Source organism: Bos javanicus, chromosome 5 (genome assembly GCF_032452875.1).
Source record: "Bos javanicus breed banteng chromosome 5, ARS-OSU_banteng_1.0, whole genome shotgun sequence".
Taxonomy (NCBI): Eukaryota; Metazoa; Chordata; class Mammalia; order Artiodactyla; family Bovidae; genus Bos; species Bos javanicus.
Genome location: NC_083872.1, coordinates 18335493 through 18360712, shown reverse-complemented (window position 1 = coordinate 18360712; position 25220 = coordinate 18335493). Strand labels below are relative to the sequence as shown.

Genomic DNA, 25220 nt, shown 5'->3' with positions numbered 1-25220 from the left:
TGAAGAAGCCAGAAACTCATATTCATAAAATATGGTAGCGTTTACACTTTCTACATTCACTCATGTAACAGTTATTTGTTGAGCACCTTCTTTGTATCAGGTACTCTTCTATGTGCTGGGAAACAGCCATCAGAAAAATTCTTGCACTTGTAGAGCTTATATTCCAGCAGGAAGGCTCATAATAGGTAAACATCAGTATATTGTATGTCAGCTGATGTTAAATGCTAAAAAAAAAGCACGGTTTGTGTGTGTGTGTGCATGTGTGTGCGTTGGATAGGGGTATAGTTGACCCTTGAACTACAAGGGTCCATTTATATGGGGATATTTTTCAGTAGTAAACACTGCTGTTTTACCTGATCCATGGTTGGTTGAATCCATGAATGCAGAGAAACTGCAGATATAGAGGACTGACTATAAGTTATATCTCCACATTGTTTAGCAGTCAACAGTATATGGGATTGCTCTTTAAAATACAGTAGTAAGGGGAGGCCTTATTAATAAAATGATATTTTAGCAGAGAACTAGGGGACAGGTAAGGAAGTGGGTCATACAGATACTAGAAAAAGAATTCCAGACAACAGAAGTGGCAAGTTCAAATGCTGTGTGTGTGGCAAGACGATAGTTGGTGTGTTTAATTAACAGTTACCACATTTCAAAACATTCGGATAAAAAAGTAATAAAATATTAGGGTAGCTCTTAAAATATAAAGTCTTTAAAAAATGTTTAGGATGATTGTCTCTGTTAGAAATTTTACTTTATATTTATAATAAATTTATTTTTGGTTTTTGAAATCTTATCCTATTTATTGGAGTCTTTTTCTCGACTGACTGTTTCTGTTTTTTTAACTTAGAATATTAGCAACGTGTTAATACCACTGGTAATAGTATAATTAACCTATGTCCTATTTCTTATTCTGGTTTTTACAGTTAGAACTAGTGTCAGAAGAGCAATTGTTTATTTCTTTGTACCATGTGGATATGGTTCTAAATATGTAATTTATGGGACAGTTAAAATCAGAAGTTCTGAACTCAAATTTATTATTGTGTACTAAGGCGGTAATGAGGGACAGGGAGGCCTGGTGTGCTGCAGTCCACGGGGTCGCCAAGAGTTGGTTATGACTGAGCGACTGAACTGAACTGAAGTAATAATGTAGGAAATATATATTTAAATCCATATATAATATCTCTTGTATTAGTACACTTTACTTAAACATATGTCACAGTTCAAAATCCTCTCTTTGATAGGAAGATCCACTTGTTTACTTAAGCTATACAGTTGAAGAGATTGGTAGTTAAGATGATTTGCCTTTCCTTATCAGTGACTACAGCTGTGTTAAACGGTTACATGTTTCTTTAATATTCTAGAATCAGGTAAGAGACTTGAAGGAAATGTGTGAATTCCTGAAGAAAGAAAAAGCAGAAGTAGAGCGGAAACTTGGCCGCGTTAGAGGGGTGAGTATGTGAGAGTATACCACATGTTGGTTTTAGCTTCAGAAAGGATAAGCTGGAAGTGAGAATAAAAGGTTGGATATGTCATAGCAGCACTGATATGCCTTTACTAGTGCCTTTAGTTTCAGTTACGTTCTGCTGCATGCACAGGGTAAAACATCACTAAGCTTTCTCTTTGTTTCAAGTTAATAAATTTCATCATCTGTCACATCTTACATGCTTTTTATTCCACTTGGACTCTATACCGTCTCTTTTTTCTTTGCATCTCCCTCCACACCTTGAAAACATTTAACTTCCAGGAATCTTCCTTCTTCTATTCATTGAGGTAACTACTAACTGCTTCTTGGTCTGATTCTAACATTTTGTAACTACTTTTTATGCTATTCATGGCAGCTTCTTAGTTATAATGCTAATATACTAATGTTGGGTTTAAGCTGTTACTTATTAGCTGCATGACTTTAGGAATATCAAATTCTCTGAGTGTTGATTTTCTTGTAAAGTGAAGATTGTAATTCCTGTTTCATAAGGTTATTATAATGAGTTGAAGTAATACAAACTTTGGCTTCAAATGTTAGGAATCAACAATGAGTTTAATAATAAACCTCTTGTATTATTGGTACTTTATACTGTACTTTCTAAAATATTTGGTTAAATAAAAAGTTAACGTTCTTTCCTAGTCTGGTAGAAGTGGAAAGACAATCCCAGAACTAGAAAAAACCATTGGTTTAATGAAAAAAGTAGTCGAAAAAGTCCAAAGGGAAAATGAACAACTGAAAAAAGCATCAGGAATATTGACCAGTGAAAAAATGGCTAATATTGAGATGGAAAATGAAAAGTTGAAGGTAATATTCTTAATGCCATTTGTACAGAATGTTATACTGATACAATTTTTATTAATTTTTAAAGACAGTTTTAAATATAGTATATAAAGTGGCTTTAATGGATGCATAGGTATTTTAGACATGTGAAAAAAAATATTGGAGACAATGATTAAAGTGTTACAGTAGCATCATGTGGTCATCTTACTATTTCCAGACCATTGGTTCTCACTCTGGCAATATAAAATAATTAACTGTGTCTATTTTCAAAAATACAGTTGCCTAAGACCCTAATTTTAAGATTGATCAGTTATTTCAGGATTGGTCCCACCATTGGTATTGTGTTTTTGTTTTTGTTGTTTTTTTAAGTCATCAACTCATTCTAAGCCAAGATCGGAAACCATCTGCTCTGGATGACCAGTATTAAAGGGAAGAATTTAATTCTAATTGTATCAAATATGAGCTCTAAAACTACGTTAGACTAAGTTTTATGAGTTTATGGGATCATCATTTATTTCCTCGCTTTGATAATATAGAGTTTTTTAAATTACTAGGCTGAATTAGAAAAACTCAAAGTTCATCTTGGACGTCAGTTGAGCATGCACTATGAATCCAAAGCCAAAGGCACAGAGAAAATTGTTGCTGAAAATGAGAGACTTCGTAAAGAACTTAAAAAAGTATGACTTTCATTATTGACTATACTTATTTTTATGTTAATTAATACATTTTGGGAAAACTGAATGAAAAAGTTGATGAACGTCTATTCAGAATAGATATTAAGAGATTTAGGAATTGTGTTTTATGCCCACCATCCTCTCATAGTGAGGAACACTGAAAATAAAAAATTAATAAATTAACAGGCAGTATAATGTAGAAGCTGTGCTTCCCAGGTGATATAGGGGTAAAGAATTCACCTGCCAGTGCAGGAGACAGGGTTTGATCCCTGGGTTGGGAAGATCCCCTGAGAAGGAAGTGGCAGCCCACCCCAGTGTTCCTCCCTGGGAAATCCCACGGCCATAGGAGCCTGGCAGGCTATAATCCAGGGGTTGGCAGAAGAGATGGACATGACTGAACACACATGCACACATAATGTAGAAGCCACACAGCTGGGATCAATTTTTAGCTTCAGTTCAGTTCCGTTTAGTTCAGTCGCTCAGTCGTGTCCGACTCTTTGCGACCCCATGAATCGCAGCACGCCAGGCCTCCCTGTCCATCACCATCACCCGGAGTTCACTCAAACTCACGTACGTCAAGTTGGTGATGCCATCCAGCCATCTCATCCTCTGTCGTCCTCTTCTCCTCCTGCCCCCAATCCCTCCCAGCATCAGAGGCTTTTCCATTGAGTCAACTCTTCGCGTGAGGTGGCCAAAGTACTGGAATTTCAGCTTTAGCGTCATTCCTTCTAAAGAACACCCAGGGCTGATCTCCTTTAGAATGGACTGGTTGGATCTCCTTGCAGTCCAAGGGACTCTCAAGAGTCTTCTCCAACACCACAGTTCAAAAGCATCAATTCTTCGGCGCTCAGCTTTCTTCACAATCCAACTCTCACATCCATACATGACCAAAGGAAAAACCACAGCCTTGACTAGACGGACCTTTGTTGGCAAAGTAATGTCTCTGCTTTTGAATATGCTATCTAGGTTGGTCATAACTTTTCTTCCAAGGAGTAAGTGTCTTTTAATTTCATGGCTGCAGTCACCATCTGCAGTGATTTTGGAGCCCAAAAAGATAAAGTCAGCCACTCTTTCCACTATTTCCCCATCTATTTCCCATGAAGTGAGAGGACCAGTTGCCATGATCTTAGTTTTCTGAATGTTGAGCTTTAAGCCAACTTTTTCACTCTCCTCTTTCACTTTCATCAAGAGGCTTTTTAGTTCGTCTTCACTTTCTGCCATAAGGGTGGTGTCATCTGCATATCTGGTGTTATCGGTATTTCTCCCGGCAATCTTGATTCCAGCTTGTGCTTTTTCCAGCCCAGCGTTTCTCATGATGTACTCTGCATATAAGTTAAATCAGCAGGGTGACAATATACAGCCTTGACATACTCCTTTTCCTGTTTGGAACCAGTCTGTTGTTCCATGTCCAGTTCTAACTGTTGCTTCCTGACCTGCATATAGGTTTCTCAAGAGGCAGATCAGGTGGTCTGGTATTCCCATCTGTTTCAGAATTTTCCACAGTTTATTGTGATCCACACAGTCAAAGGCTTTGGCATAGTCAATAAAGCAGAAATAGATGTTTTTCTGGAACTCTCTTGCTTTTTACGTGATCCAGTGGATGTTGGCAATTTGATCTCTGGGAAGTTCCTCTGCCTTTTCTAAAACCAGCTTGAACATCAGGAAGTTCACGGTTCACATATTGCTGAAGCCTGGCTTGGAGAATTTTGAGCATTACTTGACTAGCGTGTGAGATGAGTGCAACTGTGCGGTAGTTAGTTTGAGCATTCTTTGGCATTGCCTTTCTTTGGGATTGGAATGAAAACTGACCTTTTCCAGTCCTGTGGCCACTGCTGAGTTTTCCAAATTTGCTGGCATATTGAGTGCAGCACTTTTACAGCATCATCTTTCAGGATTTGAAATAGCTCAACTAGAATTCCATCATCTCCACTAGCTTTGTTTGTAGTGATGCTTTCTAAGGCCCATTTGACTTCACATTCCAGGATGTCTGGCTCTAGGTGAGTGATCATACTATCGTGATTATCTTGGTTGTGAAGATCTTTTTTGTACAGTTCTTCTGTGTATTCTTGCCACCTCTTCTTAATACCTTCTCCTTCTGTTAGGTCCATACCACTTCTGTCCTTTATTGAGCCCATCTTTGCATGAAATATTCCCTTGGTATCTCTAATTTTCTTGAAGAGATCTCTAGTCTTTCCCATTCTGTTGTTTTCCTCTATTTCTTTGCATTGATCACTGAGGAAGGCTTTCTTATCTCTTCTTGCTGTTCTTTGGAACTCTGCATTCAGATGCTTATATCTTTCCTTTTCTTCTTTGCTTTTCACTTCTCTTCTTTTCACAGCTATGTGTAAATCCTCCCGAGACAGCCATTTTGCTTTTTTGCATTTCTTTTCCATGGGGATGGTCCTGATCCCTGTCTCCTGTACAATGTCACGAGCCTCCGTTCATAGTTCATCAGGCACTCTATGAGATCTAGTCCCTTCAATCTATTTTTCACTTCCACTGTATAATCATAAGGGATTTGGTTTAGGTCGTACCTGAATGGTCTAGTGGTTTTCCCTACTTTCTTCAATTTAAGTCTGAATTTGGCAATAAGGATCTCATGATTTGAGCCACAGTCAGCTCCCTGTATTTTTAGCTCCATTACTTCTTAATTCTGGGAATGAGGGCAATCTCCTATTCCTTCTCCTTCTTTCTGTTTCCTCATCTATAAAACTGGGACTATTAAGTGTATCTATTTCACAGAGCTGCTACAGGGTTTAAATGAATTAATATTTATGTACTTGTCTTAGAATTACACTTCATGTACAAGACAGTATATGAAACTATTTTGTTAAACAGTAAGATTCCTTTCTATTTAAGAGACAGAATATATTCCTTGCCCCAGACAAATGTGTCATTATTTATATGGATGATCCAGTGAATTAATTGAAATTAATATTTTTAAACTAGTTATAATGGAATCTGAATGCATTTTGAGGCCAGAGTGATACTGTTCTTTGAATGTAGATGTTTAATAGTGGAAATAATCTGTGGTACTTACACACAGTTTATACTTATAGTTATATCTCAGGTATTAAAGAGCCAAAACATCTTTTTTTTTTAATTTAAAGACATAAACTATCCTATTTTCTGTAACTATTATAACACATATGACAAAGTAACTATGGAGTAAAATATTGTATTTTTATAACCTCATTTACATGCATGGTTGTAATTAAGTTGACCATATTGCAGTTTTAGAGTTTAAAAAACACTGGATTTTTATTGGACTTTTAATCAGCATTTAGAACTTCAGGTTATTTTTCTTTCTAGTTCGTAGTGATAATTTTGAATATATTACATTCATGAGAACAGTTTTACCTTTTGGCATAACATATTAATTAGCTTTTAATGATAGGAAACTGAAGCTGCAGAGAAATTACGGATAGCTAAGAATAATTTGGAGATATTGAATGAGAAGATGACAGTTCAACTAGAAGAGAGTGGGAAGAGATTACAGCTGGCAGAGAGTAGAGGTCCACAGCTTGAAGGTGCTGACAGCAAGAGCTGGAAATCAATTGTTGTTACAAGGTAGGAACAAGCAGCTTAACATTTGCACAGTTTTATCAGTTCTAATTCCCCCATTATTGTTTTTAAAGAATATGACACTATTCTAATTCACTTAGTTCTTTTGTGAAGAAGGTGGTTTAACATGATCCTTACTCTTTCTTCCTTAAGAGATTTAACTAATTGGGGTGTCAGGGCATGGATCATAGCAGAGCTAGGGCTGGGCTGAGGGTGTTGGAGCCCAGTAAGTTTCCTGAAGCAACTGTCAACCATGAGCCCAGACTGACGGTGCCCAACTAGTCCTGCCTTTCTTTGTGCTGCGTTCATTTTCTACCCCGAATATAAGCCAGGCACAGTGGAGCCGTCTTGTCACAAGCTGTGGCATACCAGAGTAGGCTGTGGGCAGCTTGGTCTTCATATAACTTCAGCAGATGAATTCAGCAGACAGTTTTAGTGTCTTTCAGCTGCTACTTTCTGGCACTTGATTTTCTCCCACCCCTTGAGCCTCTTCTACAAGTATATGTGATTCCTGCCTATCAAATAAACTTTGTGGCTATGAAAGAGGTTCAGGCTATAATTCACTGCTAGGCTATAATCCAGGGGTTGCCAGAAGAGTCGGACATGACTGAGCACACATGCACACATAATGTAGAAGCCACACAGCCGGGATCAATTTTTAGCTTAATTACTTCTTAATTCTGTGAATGAGGGCAACAGGAATTCACTAGCAAATATTCGTATGTTCATTGTCACTACCGCCAGGGGTGGTTCATTGTGACTGATGAGTCACTAAAAGTCATTCTCATTTCAACCTTAAGCAATTACTTCAAGGAGTATATATAGAAGTGGAGACCAATGAGATCCTGCCCACATCCTTCCCTGCGACATCATCCTGAATGAAGTTGTGTTCTCTACATCTGCTGACCCCATTTCAGAAGGCAGACTCATCTTTACCTTACCGTATCCCCAGAGTTCCTTGTCTGTGCATCTAAGTGTCCTCTTGGATGTCTAGCTGCTGTTTAGGATGGACTGGATGTGGGTTTGCGGTCACCATCACTACAGCTGGGATGGAAATCTTAGCACACTGAGGCTACAGCAGGTCTCAGAGAAGGCCTGCTGCACTGCACTTGCCCCTGCCAGACAACTCTGAGGAGGAAGATTTTACAGGTAGATTAGAGGGCCCAGGTGGCAGGCAGTCTTGAAGAAGGGTCCCTTTCTAACATCATAATGAGAGTACTCAGAATCTACTCTTCTTCCCACCCCATAGCTGTTTCTTGATTCTGTCAAGGGGCTAATGTAAGGGCTGAGTGAAATAGTTTGTGATGGTATAAAGGGGAGAAGGAGACTCTCCTTTTGTTTGCTTGGACTCCAGCAGAGGCTATCAACCAGCAGGCCATTGGTTTCTTGATTGGCCCTTTATTTCTTGCTACAATCATGTAGGGACCAAAAGAATTCTCAGTTGCTTTGAGATGTATTTATCCAGCAGGTATTTTCTCAGTACCTGCTACATGCTAGACTCTGCTTTATGTTAGATGTATTTCTAAAAGGCCTACTTTAACTAGGTTTCTTCAGAAAGCCAGGTAGCTTCTGGGGCTTCTTGTTGTTTAGTCACTGAGTTGTGTCTGACTGTTTTGTGACTCCATAGACTATAGCCCACCAGGCAAGAATTTCCCAGGTGGAATACTGGAGTGGGTAGCCGCTTCCTTCTCCAGGGGATTTTCTGATCCAGAGTTCAAACCTGTGTCTCCTGCATTGGCAGGCAGATTCCTTACCATTTAGCCACCAGGGGAGCCCTTCCACGCTTAGAAGTACCTTGGACTGGCACATAGAGGCCTGGCGTGGGGGTGGGGGGTCAGTGTACCTCCGTTTCCTCCCCAACAACAACTGACTTTTTATAATATCTGAACACTGAAGAGACTTCCCTGGTGGCTCAGACAGGAAAGAATCTACCTGTAATGCAGGAAACGTGGGTTCAATCCCTGAGTCGGGAAGATCCCCTGGAGAAGGAAGTGGCAACCCACTCCAGTATTCTTGCCTGGAGAATCCCTTAAGGAGCCTGGTGGGCTACAGTCCATGGGATTGCAGAGTTGGACACGACTGAGTGACTGACACACACATTTCTCACTATGACCTCAAGTAAATTACAGTTCTCCTGTGAGTTAGTTTTTTTTTGAATCTGTGGAAATGATAAATCCCGTCCTTTCTTTTCTAAAAAGGGCTCTGTGAAGCTGCACACACAAAAAAATTACGAATGTGAAAAGGGTTTATAAAATTGAGCAGGGAAATGAGAGACTTTTTAGATCATTTCTGTGTTTTTAATCTGAAAACTGTATAGGTAACTAAGCATAGAGTAGGCATTCAATAAACACCTTTCAAAAAAACATAGCTTTACAGAAGGCTAATTCTGGTCTGTAGCCTCATATATCCCTAAATCCACCTTAAAAATGGCTCAAATCTGCAGCTGGGATTAGACACCCAGGTCAGTAAAGTGATTTATCTTTTGGTATCCATGACACATTATGCTTATACTGAAATCCTTTATAGTTGTTGTATTATTTACTCAATAGACTAATGACATCTCTTCTGTCTGGCTTTATAATACCAACTGCTGAGACAGTCCAGGGTGATGCAGGAGGTGTTTTAGACAGGTGGTCAGAGAAGGTCTCTCTGGATGGCATTAGAGCTTGGAATTAAATGAAGTGCAGGAGTGCACTTCAGGTACTTCACTTCAGGTATTTCAGCACTTTTTTGACAGTTTTTGTTAACAGTGTTGCCTTGTAAGTTCCTAAGGTTTATTAAATACTCTTTGATGATAATTACTTTGATGTAATATTGAAATAATAATTTTTCTTCCTTGTCCTGTCCTTAACCTGATTTTGCCAAAGTGTTTCTTCTTTTTCTTTTCTCTGGAGAAATTTGAATGTTATGAACGTTGTCTCTTTTAAGATAGAATATGCTTGTGGAAACCGTTTTGGCTCAATGTTTTAGAAATTTCTTTTGGGGTCTTTTTTTTTTGTTTTTGAACTATTGATCATTTCCTGAAAGGTTACAAATCTATTCAGATAGGCCATTTTTCTTATCCCTACTTTTACACATTCTGTTCCCTCTCCCAGGAGTGTTGTACTGGTTTTGTTCTAACTGGATTAACTCAAGTGTGTGTGTGTGTGTGTGAGAGAGAAAGAAATGCTTTAGTTATCTTTAAGTATATTCCTAAGAATATCCAGCAATATATAATTTTATATTCTTATGAATTTAATTTCTATTTCTTAGTTTTGTGACTGAAAAAGGTATTAATTTTAATCTTTTACAGTGGTCAGATTCATCAGGCTCCATCCTTGTTTATAACCTTGGGAAACACCTAAATCCTCAGTTTAACTGGCCTGTTAATTAAGGGGCACTTCTCTGTTGCTGTCATGTAATGCTAAATAAATATGTAGGAGATGATTTGACCAGAAGAACCAGTACAATAAGATATTCTTTATTTTTAATGAAGAAATTTTCAGTGGCTTTTAAATCAGTAAGAGAAATTATTTTCCATGTCTATACCATTTTTTCCCTTTATACTTTTAGAATGTATGAAACCAAGTTGAAAGAATTAGAAACGGATATTGCCAAAAAAACTAGAAGCCTTACTGATCTTAAACAGCTTGTAAGACAAGCAACAGAGAGGGAACAGAGAGTTAAGAAATACACAGCAGACCTTGAGCAACAGGCAAGTAGTGTCCTTGTTTCACCTTCTCCGTGTGTGCGTGTGTGTATGTTTAGTTGCTCACTTGTGTCTGACTCTTTATGGCCCCATGGACTGTAGCACTGCAGGCTCCTCTGTCCATGGGATTTCCCAGACAAGAATACCGGAGCGGGTTGCCATTTCCTAGTCCAGGGGATCTTCCCAGCCCAGGGATCGAACCTGCGTCTCGTCTCCTGCATTGTAGGCAGATTCTTTACCACCAGCGCCACCTGGGAAGCCCTAAGTGAAAGTCGCTCAGTCGTGTCCCGACACTGCGGCCCCACACAGTCCACTGAATTCTCCAGGCCAGGATACTGCAGTGGGTAGCCTATCCCTTTTCCAGCAGATCTTCCCAACCCAGGAATCGAACCAGGGTTTCCTGCATTGTAGGCAGATTCTTTACCAAATGAGATATCAGGGAAGCCCTGGGAAGCCCTACCCCTGACATATTTTCCACGTATTTACCAAGTAGTCCTTTTAAAGTATAAAGCACATCATAGCAGTCCACCCTTAGAATCTTCCAGTGGTCCCCATACCCTAGCATAACATCCTGAAGTTCTCTCGTAGCCGGCAGGGACCTACATGGTCTGACATCTGGTCTCCTCTCTGGCCTCGTCTTTACTTTCTCTGGCACTTAGTGTTCTAGCCACAGTAACTCCTTTCAGTCCTTGGAACAGACCAAACTCATTTGGTTTATTCAGGGCTCTGCTTTTGTTTCCCTTGTTTAGAATACTGTTTGTCCAAATATTCCCATACCTCACTCCCCACTGGCATCTCTCCTTAAATGCAGGCTCCTCAGACCCTCCCAATCCCCACACAGTGTTCAGTCACTCTCTGTCCTGCTACTCTGTTGTTTTTCTTAAGAGGCTCCTCCATCTTGAAATGTAAACCAATCACATCACATCACATGCTCACTGTCTTCCCCCACTGACATTGAGAGAACCACAGGAACATGCAGGAAGGGATTTTGCCTGGTTTTTCCACTGCTGTATCCAGTGTGCCTAGGACAGTGCCTGGCATGCAATAGTTCGTCAGTAAATAATTGTTGAATTAATAGTGGATAGAGTCACCATAGATGTGTAATCATATGTACTTTTGAAAGCTCAGATTATAAATTTATGCTTTATTGAAAGTATGGATCTTTGTAAAACCCTTTCCAAACTTTGTCTTCTAACTTTTCATTGTGCACAAAGATTGAGATTCTCAAACATGTTCCTGAAGGTGATGAGACAGAGCAAGGCCTTCAACGGGAGCTTCGAGTTCTTAGGTATATTATTTGTTCATATGACTACTTTTTTAAAAATTATTTTTTAATACAACCAGGTTTGCTGTATCTAGAGTTAAGATTTTTCACCCTTGCTGCCTAATTGGTTTATCAGCCTTCTTTCACCCTTCTAATGCCAGTCATTCTTTTATATAATAGATGGTATAAAAAGGATAAACCAGATCCTAATACAGGTGTCATCTGTAATTTAAACTTTCTTAGTAGCATAGAATATATTAAACCTTAGCTTCCAAAGGCAAGTATTAATGGAATGAGAAAAAAAATTCTTTACTTCCAAGGCTCCTCCCTACAAAACTACTCTTGAAAATGACATAAAATTTTAAGAAAAACATGGATTTTTAATCTGTGATTTCTGTTTGAGAATGGTAGCACTGCAGTAGTTGAAGTAGATGGGCAAATGTTTACCTTTATAAATATTAGCAAGTTCTAAGCACTGTGTATCACAGTTAGAGAAATGCTCAGACCTATTTTGTGGTGCAGTGTCTTTTTTTTTTAACACATTATCATTGTGTTCTAGATTAGCTAATAGTCAGCTGGAAAAAGAAAAAGAAGAATTAATCCATCGGATAGAAATTAGCAAAGACCAAAATGGACCTGACAGTACCATATCTGGTAATGTATTTTTTAACATACTTATAGCATGTTAGCTAACCCAAGTTTTTGAATTAGGATTTGCCTTGTTTACAGATTTAACTGTCTTCCTAAAAAATCAAATCCTTGATGTAAGTTTTTAGAGCTGTCTCTTTACTCCACAGAGCAGTGTTCCCATTGAGCCCTTTATTTGTAATACTGAGTAGCAGGTATTCAAACCTTTCTCCTTGTGTCCCTTCTGGATGTTACAGATTTATCATCACATAATGCTAAGTAATAAATACTCTCTTGCTTCCAGTTTCTCAGTATAGGCACTTTGAAGCCCATTTAACATATTCTTCTAAATGTACTTTCATCTTGTTATTAATTTAAAAACTACGTGTACATAAGCAAACATTGCCTATATCCTTTCTTTTTTCCTTTTACAAAGTAAAATCTAACCTTCTAGTTTCTATTTGCATTCAGAAGTGGTTACTAATCATTTCGCTATTCCAGTGTGCATAGGTAATGTATTAATAAGCAATTGGTAGCTCAGAGGTAAAGAATCTGCCTGCAATTCAGACCTTAAGAATAAAACCTTATTCAGAAGATTAAGAGGACCTTTCCAGGCTCTAGTTCCATAAGTTTCTTCTTTCTCTTCTAAAATAAGTCCATTATCTTGAACTCAGAGTGGGAAAAAGCTTAGTCTAATTTTCACTTTGTGGGGGCAGATCCTGATCACCTAATGGAAAAGATCAAAGATCTAGAGACACAGCTCAGAACCTCAGACATGGAAAAGCAGCATTTGAAGGCAAGTATTTAATTATATCTAATTATCGTATTATACATGTTTTGTGAAAACAGCTGTTGAAAACTATTTTTATGATCACCATCTCTGAGTTTTAACTATGTATCCTAAATATTCCTGGAATCATGTTTTATACTTACATTTAAACCTTGACATTAAGGTTTTTATATTCGTCCGACTTAAAATATTAAAAATATTATAGAGAACTACCAAAAAATTGAGACAGAACAAATGGGATTCTTTAGAGAGTTAATTATTTTTAATTGTCACAAATATAGCTCATTATTTTAATATTTTCCTAAGTTTTGGGTCACATTGGGAATAGTGTCTTTCTCTTTTTTAAATTCTTTTCAGAAATAGTTCACATAAAGATATTTGATATGCTTTTCACTTTCTTTAATACTCTAAACACAATGAAAGAACATAAATATGAAAATTAACTAGTGCTCACTGGCTATTCTACCTGGTCATTAAAGCTCAAATTGTTTCTTTACCAGATGCTTACTTTTAGCCAGGCAGAAGCCATACAGTTTCCATGATCATAAATATAACAGGTGACCATTATTCATTAAAAATTAGATACTTGTAAAGAAAATACAAATGAAGCCTAAACCAAAGAATTGTAACCAGAATAACTTCAGTGTTGTGAATAACCAAGTTTTTTGACTGCCTCACACTGAGAACATCTTAATATTCTTTTGGGGAAAGATTAAATCCCCTCTGATTTAATAGTTGATAAATTATAGTGCCAGACTAGGATATAACTTAGAGAATAATTTGACTTCTGCCTTATATTTGACTGTTCAAGTTTCTTTGGCTTTCATGTTTGTAATTCATTCTCTTTAGTTCATACCTAAAGAATGTATTTTTTTCCTGTGTATACCTTTAAAAGATAATATATTCTTATTAGGAGGAAATACAAAAGCTGAAAAAAGAACTGGAAAATTTTGATCCATCATTTTTTGAAGAAATTGAAGATCTGAAGTATAACTACAAAGAAGAAGTGAAGAAAAATATTCTCTTAGAAGAGAAGTTAAAAAAACTTTCTGAACAATTTGGAGTTGAATTAACTAGTCCTGTTGCTGCTTCTGAACAGTTTGAAGATGAGCAGGAAAATCCTGTTAATTTCCCCATATACTAAAAGGCCATCTCTAACAATAGTTTTATTTAACTATTTACTAACTTTGTAAGTTAAAATTCCATCTGGAAATCAAGCAAGTTTGACCTACATGATTTCCTTCCCAATACCTCATAGCTTTACTTAAATTGGAATTTTTAGTAAATAAAATTATATGAAAATTTCAACATATTAGGAAAGTATATTTTTGAAGACTGTTAGTATAAGTTATGTCTGTCAAATAGGCAATGAGCTATGGTAAATTTTTATACATTTATAATGTACTAATTTTTTTAAACATTTAAAACTGGGGTTTTATGTATACTTACATATTTATATATGTGTTAAGATTCTCAAATTATGTCTATATAAATGTTATTAAGTTGAGCCATATGTTTTGTTAAATGTCTAGCAATTTTAAATTCAGTGTAAATTATTTAATTTTTAAAGTAATGGTCCAAAATTGTTGGTTTGTCTTTTAAACCACCCACATACAATGGACCGAATCCAACCTTTGTACAAAGTGGAGAGCTTATTATTATATTTTTACTTCCAGAGGTTAAAATTCATTTGCTGTTTCTAAATAAAATTTTGAATAGATATTTGCAACTGGAAAATTGATTGCTTCAAATGCTAAAATGCTGCTATATTAAGACACTGAATAATAAACTGAAACTGAGATATTTTTACCTTATGAACATGGCAGAGTATTCAACATTAAAACAGAACAACAATGAAGCTGGTTTTTAATTGCACTTCCAGTTTATACAGTAAGTATTATATCTTTGAGCCTACCAAATTTCTGATTGTCTATTTTTGAAAAATGATTAAATAAACACTTAGCATCAAAGGCATACTCATATTTGTTCAGATTCATGTTGATAATAACTGGTTTTGAATTCATATAAGTATCTGGGATCGGCCAACATAAACCAAGATGGTGGCGATGGACCTGAAAAGAAAAAAAAAAAGTTAGCTTTAGCCTATATTATTTTTGCTCACTTACAAATCTTTTGAGTGCCTACTATTTCCCAGCCTCTGGGAGTTATTTAAGGTTCCACTTCATCTTAGCCTTTTTTTTTTAATAGATGTTTTCCTCCTGACATAGTATATATTTACTTGCTTATTGTCTGTCTTCCCCATTAGAATGTAAGCTTCATGAAGGCAGAGACACTGTTTCGTTAACTCTGTACTTTCAGCACCTGGAAACATTCCAGGAACATAATCAGGGGCTCCATAAAAATGGTAACGAATAACAGAGTCTGTTGCTAAATACAGAAGGTAGCCAGCTGAAAAATGTGGGTAGAAGTCATTCTAACCAAAGGGAATAACATGTGATAGAATAGTGCTTTTTGCTCTGGTTGCATTTAGTTAAGAACATACACAATGTGTATGTTTGAAAGATGAAAGTGGAGAGTTCTAGAAATTTTAGCAGGTGCTAGATCATGAAAAATCTTAAATGTCACTAGGCAGGGGAACAGTATTCTCATTCATTTGTAAAGACAGGACAGGAATAAGACTGAAAGATAATGCTTGGGATGGTGATAAAATAATTCAAGCATGAGTCTTGGTTTAAATTAAAATTAACAGCCCATTGGTTGTTGAGAAGTACACAGATACAACAGATGAGAATCTTTCAGAACTGATAATTAGATGTATGAAGTGATGGACAGAGGTGTTAAAAATGATTTCTAAGTTTTTGGCTTCAGTTAATTGTTTGGAGTCTGGGTTGGTCCAAACTGGATTAGTTCCAGTTTTGAACATTACAGTGTGAACCTATGTGAAATTAAATAGACAAGTCCAGGACACAGAAAGGGCAAAAAGTGTAAAATAATTTATTCTGTACATATTAACTGTCACCTTGGCACTCTCTTAACAAATTCTATAATCAAGCAAGTTTGAGAAATGCTTTCACGTGAAGTCATTATAGTACAGATGATTCAGAGAACACATATGTTCAACATGAATTTCCAAGAAGGAATATGTAGTATGTAGGGTCTTCCAGATGTTTTCATCACTAATTCTGAAGCACATCTGGAAGAACCAAAGCCCCACAGAACGCATATTGGGAAACAATGTTATTGTATAAAGATGGTGGCACGTGAGATGAAGACATTACTGAGTATCAGAATTACTGCAATTTGATGAAGACATTATTGCATATCAGAACTGCTGCAATTTGTAGAGTACTGCAGTGCCACTTCTACTTTGTTTCAGGAACATAAAGTGACATAACCTTACAAATTATTTTCTGCCATTACCTTGATTAAACAACCATCATTGCAATGCCATACTATTCCTTCAATTTTACCCTCTCTGCAACCATCAAACCAGGACAACAGATCACTGTGCTTCAAGGTAGGTAGATTTCTTATCTGAAACGCTCCATGTGGTATAAGAAGATGTAATGGATGCTTTTTGCTTCCTAACCCTAAAATCATAAAAATTTGCCATTAGCCATTCAGAAGTTTCAAAAAGAATTAGAAAATTTCTCTCTCCAAGTAAAAAAAAAGCCTCTTAAAACACTGAGGGGATAAATTTACCAAAAAGTCTAATTCCTTGAAGAGAAATATATTACAACTGCCTTCACTCACCAGTTGGCACTTTATCGCACTAAGTCTAAATTCTACTTCAAGTGCTCTATACCAGGAGTTGGCAAACTTTAACCTTCAGACCAAATCCAGCCAAATGCCTATTTTTGTAAACTGTTTCAATGGAACACAGCCAACCCATTCATTTAAGCACTATCTACGGTCTTTGAGAGATATGCCCCCCCAAAACTAAATATTTACTATGTAGCCTTTTAGAGAAAAGTCCACCAACCACTGCTCTACGCCAGTGGCCACAATCATTCAGTGTTTGCCAAATGGCCACGCTGTATCTGGTAACTTGCACAGTTACTGTCTTAGCTTCTTTTCACCTGCTAATCAATCTGCTGATCGCTATATTGGATTTTGTTATTATAGCTTTAATGACCTTGGGTCTGTCTTCATTTGCCTGTCAACAATACTCCATAGTGCACTCAGGACTTGTACTCAAATCATCATGGTATATATTCTGATGCTTCTTACGATATTCATTGCTAATTCTTTTATTTATTTTACTCTTACCTGTTATAATTAAACTAATTACCTCCCCATGAATGGATAAAGATATAGGGTACACATATAGAAAATGGAACATTAGGCATAAAAAAAGAATGAAATCCTGTCAATTGTGACAACATGTATAAACCTAAAGGATATTATACTAAGTGAAATAACAGACAAATACAATATGATGTCACTAAAAAAGTGAATCCAAAAAAACAAATAATTCCAAGTTTATCAGTCACTCCTATAGTGTGTATTTCTTTCAGTTGAACCTAGGAAGTTTTCTTTATATATAACTAACTAAATAAGAAAAAGGCTTTACTCACCATAAGGATTTCCATTAATATTGGTTCCTATAAGCTCCAGTGTTTGTTCTAGAAGATCTGAGAGCGGCACTGCACTGATTTCCAAAAGCCCAGGGTCGTCAGGATGATGCCTCAGGACCAGGGCGATCTCAGACTCGTAATCGACTACGGACGAATGCCAGCAGTGCTGTTTGCTGTTTTTCTCCACTGGGACCCAACCTGTCATTTAAAGAAACAAGTGAGGGGTTTTGTTTTGTTTTGTTTTTTTGCATTGTTTTTCTCTGGATTAAGACTATGGTAATTTTAATTTTTGTCGCCAATTTTCTGGATGTTCTATCACACAAAAGTATCATTCAACATCAGTGGAGATGTTAACAGTTTTGCTACTTTGTAAATCATCCTCTCTCTCTAATCATAAGGTCTCTTGATTCTGCGGAGGAATTAACCTGTTTGATTATTTCCTACAGAGTACCCAGAATTCTTTTAAAAGAAAATTCATATTTTCAATAAGAACTGAGCACCATTCTAAGACACAGCACTAAAACCTTTTTTTCAGTTTTCTCTCTACCTCCTCTCCAGTTTCAGGGACAACAGACAGATGCAACTGTTCCACAATTTATTGTATTGTTCTGGTATTTATTGAACAATGTATGGATTCTACATTTATCGAATGCTATTCCCTTCCTAACTCCTGTTGCCAGATTAGGCTTCTTTGTTGTAGAGAATTCCTTACCAAAAAAAAAACCTCCAAACTATGGCATAAACACTATTATGACCATCACATCTTTGGTATTCATTATTCATCCAGACTACTGTAATAACCTCTTCACTAGTCTACTATCTCCAACTCCCTACCCTACTTTTATCACAGTTCTATTTCAAGAATTTATATTTAGTTCTGCTGTATCGCTGCTTAATAGTCATCTTTAGGATAAACTTCACAAAGTTCTTCAGATAGAATACAAAGCCATTTAAGATGTGACCCTATTACACATCTCCAGCCTCTACTTTTATAACTCAAGTTATAAACATTCCAGCCACAGTAAGGTGTTATTTAAAATTTCCGAAAGATGCCATGACCTCTCCCCTTTGTAGGAGTTTGCCTAAGCTAACCTCTCTTCCCTTGCCAACTAACTTCCTGGCTCTTGAGCTTCAGGATAAATGTCCATTCTCCTTAGATGACTCTACTAACCACCAAGGTTGAACTAGGAATTCTTCCTCTTTTCTCCAACTGTACCTTGTGCATTATTTCCTTCTAGTTCTTAATCCTACTGTCTACAAGATCATCAAGGATAAGGGTTCTGATCTTCATTTTTATATTATTAAAATCTAAGAATACTTTGCACATTATAGGTACTTGAAACATGCATATTGTTATCTTCAGTCTAAAAAGTAAAGGCTTAATATGATTTAATCGATCATACCATCTATCCTGACAGTACTTCAAGGCTATTCCCAAACTCAATGCTTTATTAATTTTTATAGACCAGAGGTAGTAAACTGTCCATCTGAGAAAATATTCTAAAACTGAAAGGACAGTCTTGATATGAAACATCTTTGGTATAAATACCATGAACCACCATATTAAAATTATATTCTATAATTTCCAATTGCATGTATCTTATTCTTTTTACTAGTAAACACAAAATTGTATATTAGAAGAGATCTAGTAATACCAGGAATGTGTCCATTTTCATCAGGCATCAGATTCCCATTTATCTGTTCTATTTCCTTCGCTGGTATCCAGCACTCTGGAACAGGTTTGAAGTCCTCCTCAACATTCCAAAAAAATTCTAAAAGAATTAAATAATCTTATGTGTGGTGACATTTTAAACAATATAAAACACTGAACAAATTCGAAGTGGGAACAACTAATGAGTCCCATCAAATCAGGTACCATATTAATTAGTCTCCATTCATTACCACCACATTTCTCAGGGTTAAGCTACTAACACTTCAAATTTTCAATTATGAACCCAACATCTGTAACAGTAAGTTAACAGTCTAATTAAAGCAGACAATGTTACAGTATGTATAGATTTATGGTGAATTTTTAATGCACTATGAATACAAATATATAAAGTTATATATATGAGTGGATATATAATGATACATGTATTCAGTTCAGTTCAGTCCAGTCGTGTCTGACTCTTTGCGACCCCAGGAATCGCAGCACGCCAGGCCTCCCTGTCCATCACCAACTCCCAAGGTTCACTCAAACTCACGTCCATCGAGTCGGTGATGCCATCCAGCCATCTCATCCCGTCGTCCCCTTTTCCTCCTGCCCCCAATCCCTCCCAGCATCAGTCTTTTCCAGTGAGTCCACTCTTCGCATGAGGTGGCCAAAGTACATATATATCTACTTAGAGGAATGTAACGTAAAACTATTAATAACCAAATGTGTCACTCATAGTAACTTGTATGTTTTAATCAAACTGACAAACTACAATGAAGAGTCACAGAAATGTTAGGAAAATATTTTGAAATCTTGTTCAAGAATATGCTTTTACATAAAAGGATACTCAGTTGTAATTTTTTTCTTTTCCCAAAGTGCTTAAACTGTAAAGAAGGATATAATGTATAGAACACCACAGCAAGAAATAAGACAAAAATTTCAACATAAATCATGAATAACTTTAATAAAAAAAAAAAGGACCCACGAACCTTTCGAGTTTTGTTTTGAATGTAGAAAATTTTTAAATCTTTTCTCAGCTAATTTGTTAGGTTTCCTATCTAGCCGAGCCCAAAGGTATGGCTGACCTAAAAAATAATAAAGAAAAAAAAAGTTTAAGAGGCAAACAATAAAATTTAGCTTGAAAGACATTTCAGTATAACCTTTTTCAATAAACGCAGGGTCATTTCCTCTAAGAGAAACAACCCAAAAGACAAATTTGTTTGTTATCCTGCATATTTCTCCAAAAGACAAAGAGAAATATGCAGGATAACAAACAAAACAAATTTGACCATTTCAGTAAGGACGTCATCCCACAGACATATGAGAAACTAGCAGTCGCGAGAAACTGAAGCTCTCTCTTTGCTAACGGAAACATAACCAGAAATTGTACTCACACCTGCTCTAAAATGTAACTATGTTAAATTATGCTATGAGGGTTAACCCCCAAAACATGGAGTGAAGCTAGTTGTTTCACATGGCTCTGACCCCTGGGCCAAGGCATGGAACACTGATTTACAGTGATGCTTTGCAGTCGGGGGTCTCAAACATTTCCCCTGAAACTTTTACGTACGAAAAAACATACCAGCATTTTTTCTCGACAACAGTGAGACTAAGGAGTTGCACTTGGTCTCAGTGAGCCTCCTGCGGGGCTGCTGCTGAGGCTGGTTACTTAGCAGGAAGATGCCTTCATGACCAGCAAAATATAAAAATCCCCAGCTGAGACTGCATTTCAGATTCTCTGTTTCTGAGGTGTTCTCTGTCTACATCAGCGGTGGTCCCTAATTTTAAAAAGTTTGTCTTTCCTAGATTTGTCAGGAAGGTAGGGGAGGCATCAGGGGAGGACCATAGACGCTTTCACCAGGTCTCATCAGACCCTTCGGAGAAGGCAATGGCACCCCACTCCAGTACTTTTGCCTGGGAAATCCTATGGACGCAGGAGCCTGGCCGGCTACAGTCAGTGGGGTCGTGAAGAGTCAGACATGACTGAGCGACTTCACTTTCACTTTTCCCTTTCATGCATTGGAGAAGGAAATGGCAACCCACTCCAGTGTTCTTGCCTGGAGAATCCCAGGGACAGGAGTCTGATGGGCTGCCGTCTATGGGGCCGCAGAGTCGGACAAGACTCATGTGACTTAGCAGCAGCAGCAGAGCCTTCACTCTGAGAGAGTCTTTGGTTGTGATGTGCATCCTTTTAATGCCCTTACTGCATCGCCTATCCTGTACCTGTAATTAACTGTGGATTTACAAGCACTGTCAGTCTGGGTTCTCTAAGTGTTCTTTAGCAATCCAATTTTGTTTAACTGCCACCATTATATTGATAGTAATTACACAATATGATGCATACTTAAGTTTCTTAATATAAATATGTGCCTGTGTGCTAAGTCGCTTTGGTCATGTCTCACTCTTTGTAACCCTGTGCACTGTAGCCTCCCAGGCTCCTCTGTCCATGGGATTCTTCAGGCAAGAATACTGGAGTGGGTTGCCTGGCCCTCCTCCAGGGAAATCTTCCTGACCCAGGGATGGAACCCACTTCGCTTATGTCTCCTACATTGGAAGGAGGGTTCATTACCACTAGTGCTACCTGGGAAGCCCATAATATAAATATAAAACCCTAAAGAAAACTTTGTTTCTTCAAATATATAAATCAGCTATTTGAAAAATTATTGATTACAGTTTGGGTAAGGCATTCTACATTACTTATTAGCTATACCAATAAATAATATGAAGAACCAGATTAAAACTACACTGTCATTTCTGTTGAACAAACCTTTTGTTCTTTTTAAAAATAAACATAAAAAATGCATTGCACACCCATTAAGATGGCTACTATCAAAAAAACAGAAAATAACAAGTGCTGGTGAGGATATGGAAAAGCTGGAACTCTTCTATACTCCTGGTAGGAACACAACAGTGCACTTGCTACAAAAAGAGTATGACAGTGCCTCAAAAAAAACAAAAAAGAGTTACAGTAGCCATTCCACTTTGGGATATATACCCTGAAGACCGAAAGGAGGGATTCTAAGAGAGACCTGTGTACCATGTTCATAGCACGGCTCACGACAGCTAATAGTCCCACCTAGCACACACGGATGGATGAACAGTATGCACGCAATTATGTGGTATACACAAACATGCGGCATTCACCCTTTTATAAAGGAAGGCAATTCTGACATGCACTACAACACGAAGGAATCTTAAGGGCAATATGCTAAGTGAAATAAGCCAGTCACCAAATGACTCCACGTACGTGAGTTACCTAGTCAAAATCCTAGAAACAAAGCAGTGTGTGCAACAAGGTGGGAGGCTGTTATTTAAAAGGTGTGAAGTTTCAATTTTGCAAGATGAAAAGAGTTTTGGAGACGGATGGTGTTGACAGCAGCACAACAATGGGAACTGCGCACCACACTGAAGTGCACACTTAAAAAGGACTAACAGGGAATTCTATGTTATGTGAACATCAGCACACCACAAGGAAAAAAGGTGCACTTCAGAAGAGACTTCCTATTATGAAGAATGTATCCAATAAGCATTTAACTTTTATTTCTCTTGCTGGAAGTGAGAAGTAATTTCAATATCTAGAAAAAAAGCACAAAGATTATTTCTGTCTTTTCAATGCATTTTTTTCCATAACATAGTTGACAATTTTGATTTGAGTTTCTATCTCTTTTAAAGTACATTAAAATGAAACAAATTAAGAGACACTGGCAACAGTAATAAAACAACTGAATTAGCACTGGGCTCAGCAGAATAAGAACAAGCTTTAGGGTCACATAAACCTGGGTCCTATTACCAGTTGAGCCTTCATTAATTAAATGGTTTCGAACAAATTATTTATGTTCTCTGAGCTTTGGTTTCTGTTTCAGTGCAACAGGAGAGGCTTATTGTGCAGATAGATAAGGATAACACATAAAGCATTTATCATACTGTCTGGCCCTTAATCAGTATTAAGTAAATATTAAGTTATCATCCTTTCTTCCCCCAAGAGAAAGATACAATGGTACAGTGATTGTGACTTTATTATCTTCCCATTAAACTTAGGTTTCCAAGGGTTTATGAAGAGCACTTCAGATATATACAGTTTAAGTGATTAAGAAAAATAAATATTTGTAGTACAGTTTTATTTTACCTTTGTAGTTAGTAACATAACAACATGTTCCATCCACTTTTTCTGTTGGAATTGCATTGTGTATATCTGCATCTAATGCCTTGTGACTTAAAGTTTCAGTTGCCAAAACTTTAAATGGCTTAAAAGAGAAAAAGAAAACTGGTTTAAGATAAACAGCCTCTATGCCTTCTACATGCTCTCACCTGGAAGTTTTTAATTTCCCTAGTTCCAAGGTATGACCACCAGTTTATCCTTCAAAATATTTCTCCTGTAAAGTTCTTACAAATCATCTCCTCCTCTTCTATGCTATCACAGCAATACATGTTTGTCCACCGAGATTTGTTAAGTACAGTTGACTCCACCAACAGGGGTTTGAACTGCATGGGACCATTCACACGCAATTTTTTTTTCAATAGGAAATCCTGCAGTACTACACACAGTTGGTTGAATCCTGGATGCAGAAGCCTTGTTACGGAGGAAACTTGAATATGAGGGCCAACCACAAGTTATACTCGGATTTCAGGGGATCGGACCCCGAATCCTGGCATTGTTCACAGACCAACTGTATTCACATGTTTCTTTATCCACCATAATGAGCTTGACACCAGGAATCATATCCTATGCAGAGCTGTATGCCTAGCTCAAGTGTTACGTGTGTTCATTTACTTGATAATCATTTGCTAAAAGCCTCCTAAGGGTTAAGCACTGGCCTCAGCACTAGGATAGAGGTCAAATGGCACCTGCCTTCGGTGGAACGTTTATTTTAAGGAAGGAGACAACAGTCATAAAATGCATAATACAATGTTAAGTACGTTAAGTGCAAAGGAGAAACACGGGCACCCTTTCAGCTTTATCAGTAGTAAACTGCGTTTTTAATTTATGATTTGCTTATTGTCAGGAAGCCAAAAGAGCATCAAGAATGGAGGAAAAAAAAGTTCCAACGAACTTCGTGATTCATTTTCACTTCTGAGAAAGACTATGCCACCGTTTTACAGTCTTTACAGTCTACGACACTTTTATCTGAAGGAAGACCTGTACCCTAGGCCGCCGGAGCGAACCCTGCAGAGAGACCCCCGGGCTGCAGGGCGGCTCTACCGCGCCTGGAAGCGCTCGCGGGTTCGAATGCAGCCCGCGTCGCGGGGAGGAACCCACCCGCGGCCGCCCCGCGGGCCCAGTGCTCCTTGGTACCTGATGCTCCCTTTTGGTGGAAGGCTCCTCTTTCACCTCCGTCACAAACACACACGGCATTTTCCGCTGCACCGACCCCAAGCGCCTCATGGTCGGTCCTCAAGCAGTGCTATTGGAGAGGGCCCTTCCGAGCAGCGCCGGGTCCTGACCAGGGAAGCGTTCAGAGCGGTCAGCCGCGTACTCAAGTCGCGAACACGCCGCGAGCTGGCCAGCTAGCACCGCTCCCCATTCCCCCGGTTCCGAGCGTAGGACGGGGACGCACGCCCGGAAACGGCCTCCTGGCCGCGGAGCCTTCTGGGAGTTGTAGTGCGGAAGCCGAGGTACCTTCGTGTGCGCTCTCGAGAGCGTCCCTCGGGGTTCTGATGACCGTGAAAATACAAAGATCCGTTTCTGGTTTTATCCGTTTCTGGTGTGTGTGTATTACTAGCCGATGATATTTATGAAAATTAAATGTTATCAAGCGATAAGTAATGAACTATTTCAGGTGGCTACTTAACATCATTTTGATGAAACAGATTTACTTGTTCCCTTTAATATTTTCCTGGGGAAAGCACTGTGCTGCTACTGCTAAGTCACTTCAGTCGTGTCCGACTCTGTGCGACCCCATAGACGGCAGCCCACCAGGCTCCACCGTCCCTGGGATTCTCCAGGCAAGAGTAGTGGAGTGGGGTGCCATTTCCTTCTCCAATGCATGAAAGTGAAAAGTGAAAGTGAAGTTGCTTAGTCGTGTCCGACTCTTGGCGACCCCATGGACTGCAGCCCACCAGGCTCCTCCGTCCATGGGATTTTCCAGGCCAAGAGTACTGGAGTGGGGTGCCATTGCCTTCTCCAGGAAAGCACTGTAGAAGCTTAGAAATATCCG

General features: G+C 38.0%; 3 protein-coding genes across 9 annotated transcripts in view; 2 read left to right on the top strand and 1 right to left on the bottom strand.

Moving 5' to 3' along the window:
• The window catches only part of CEP290 (centrosomal protein 290), a 93424-nt gene extending 78831 nt beyond the window's left edge, over positions 1–14593 (top strand). For 2 of the 3 annotated variants that reach the window (XM_061415677.1, XM_061415674.1), the window contains 9 exons: positions 1365–1451; positions 2126–2290; positions 2821–2943; positions 6338–6510; positions 10057–10198; positions 11407–11480; positions 12016–12110; positions 12800–12879; positions 13787–14593. In XM_061415677.1, the coding sequence (XP_061271661.1) occupies positions 1365–1451; positions 2126–2290; positions 2821–2943; positions 6338–6510; positions 10057–10198; positions 11407–11480; positions 12016–12110; positions 12800–12879; positions 13787–14017 (1170 nt within the window). In that variant the 3' untranslated portion in view covers positions 14018–14593. The remainder of the gene's footprint in view (positions 1–1364; positions 1452–2125; positions 2291–2820; positions 2944–6337; positions 6511–10056; positions 10199–11406; positions 11481–12015; positions 12111–12799; positions 12880–13786) is intronic. The other variant, XM_061415675.1, reaches the window with a different exon arrangement.
• RLIG1 (RNA 5'-phosphate and 3'-OH ligase 1) lies at positions 13114–24686 on the bottom strand. 2 transcript variants are annotated; one of them, XM_061415699.1, is made up of 7 exons: positions 24359–24686; positions 23192–23309; positions 20055–20150; positions 19067–19183; positions 17412–17609; positions 16255–16424; positions 13114–14945 (listed from the first exon to the last, which is right to left on the bottom strand). In XM_061415699.1, exons 1-7 carry the CDS (start codon positions 24446–24448, stop codon positions 14757–14759), a joined length of 978 nt encoding a protein of 325 aa, XP_061271683.1. In that variant the 5' UTR covers positions 24449–24686; the 3' UTR covers positions 13114–14756. The 2 variants fall into 2 exon arrangements, with proteins under 2 accessions (XP_061271683.1, XP_061271684.1); XM_061415700.1 differs by lacking the exon at positions 19067–19183 and having other exon boundaries at positions 14723–14945; positions 24359–24609.
• Positions 24683–25220, top strand: part of C5H12orf50 (chromosome 5 C12orf50 homolog) — a 33281-nt gene continuing 32743 nt past the window's right edge. For 3 of the 4 annotated variants that reach the window (XM_061415684.1, XM_061415695.1, XM_061415681.1), the window contains exon 1: positions 24700–24767. The gene's annotated coding sequence lies outside the window, so the exon portion shown is untranslated. Of the gene's footprint in view, positions 24768–25220 lie in introns of all 4 variants that reach the window. The other variant, XM_061415685.1, reaches the window with a different exon arrangement.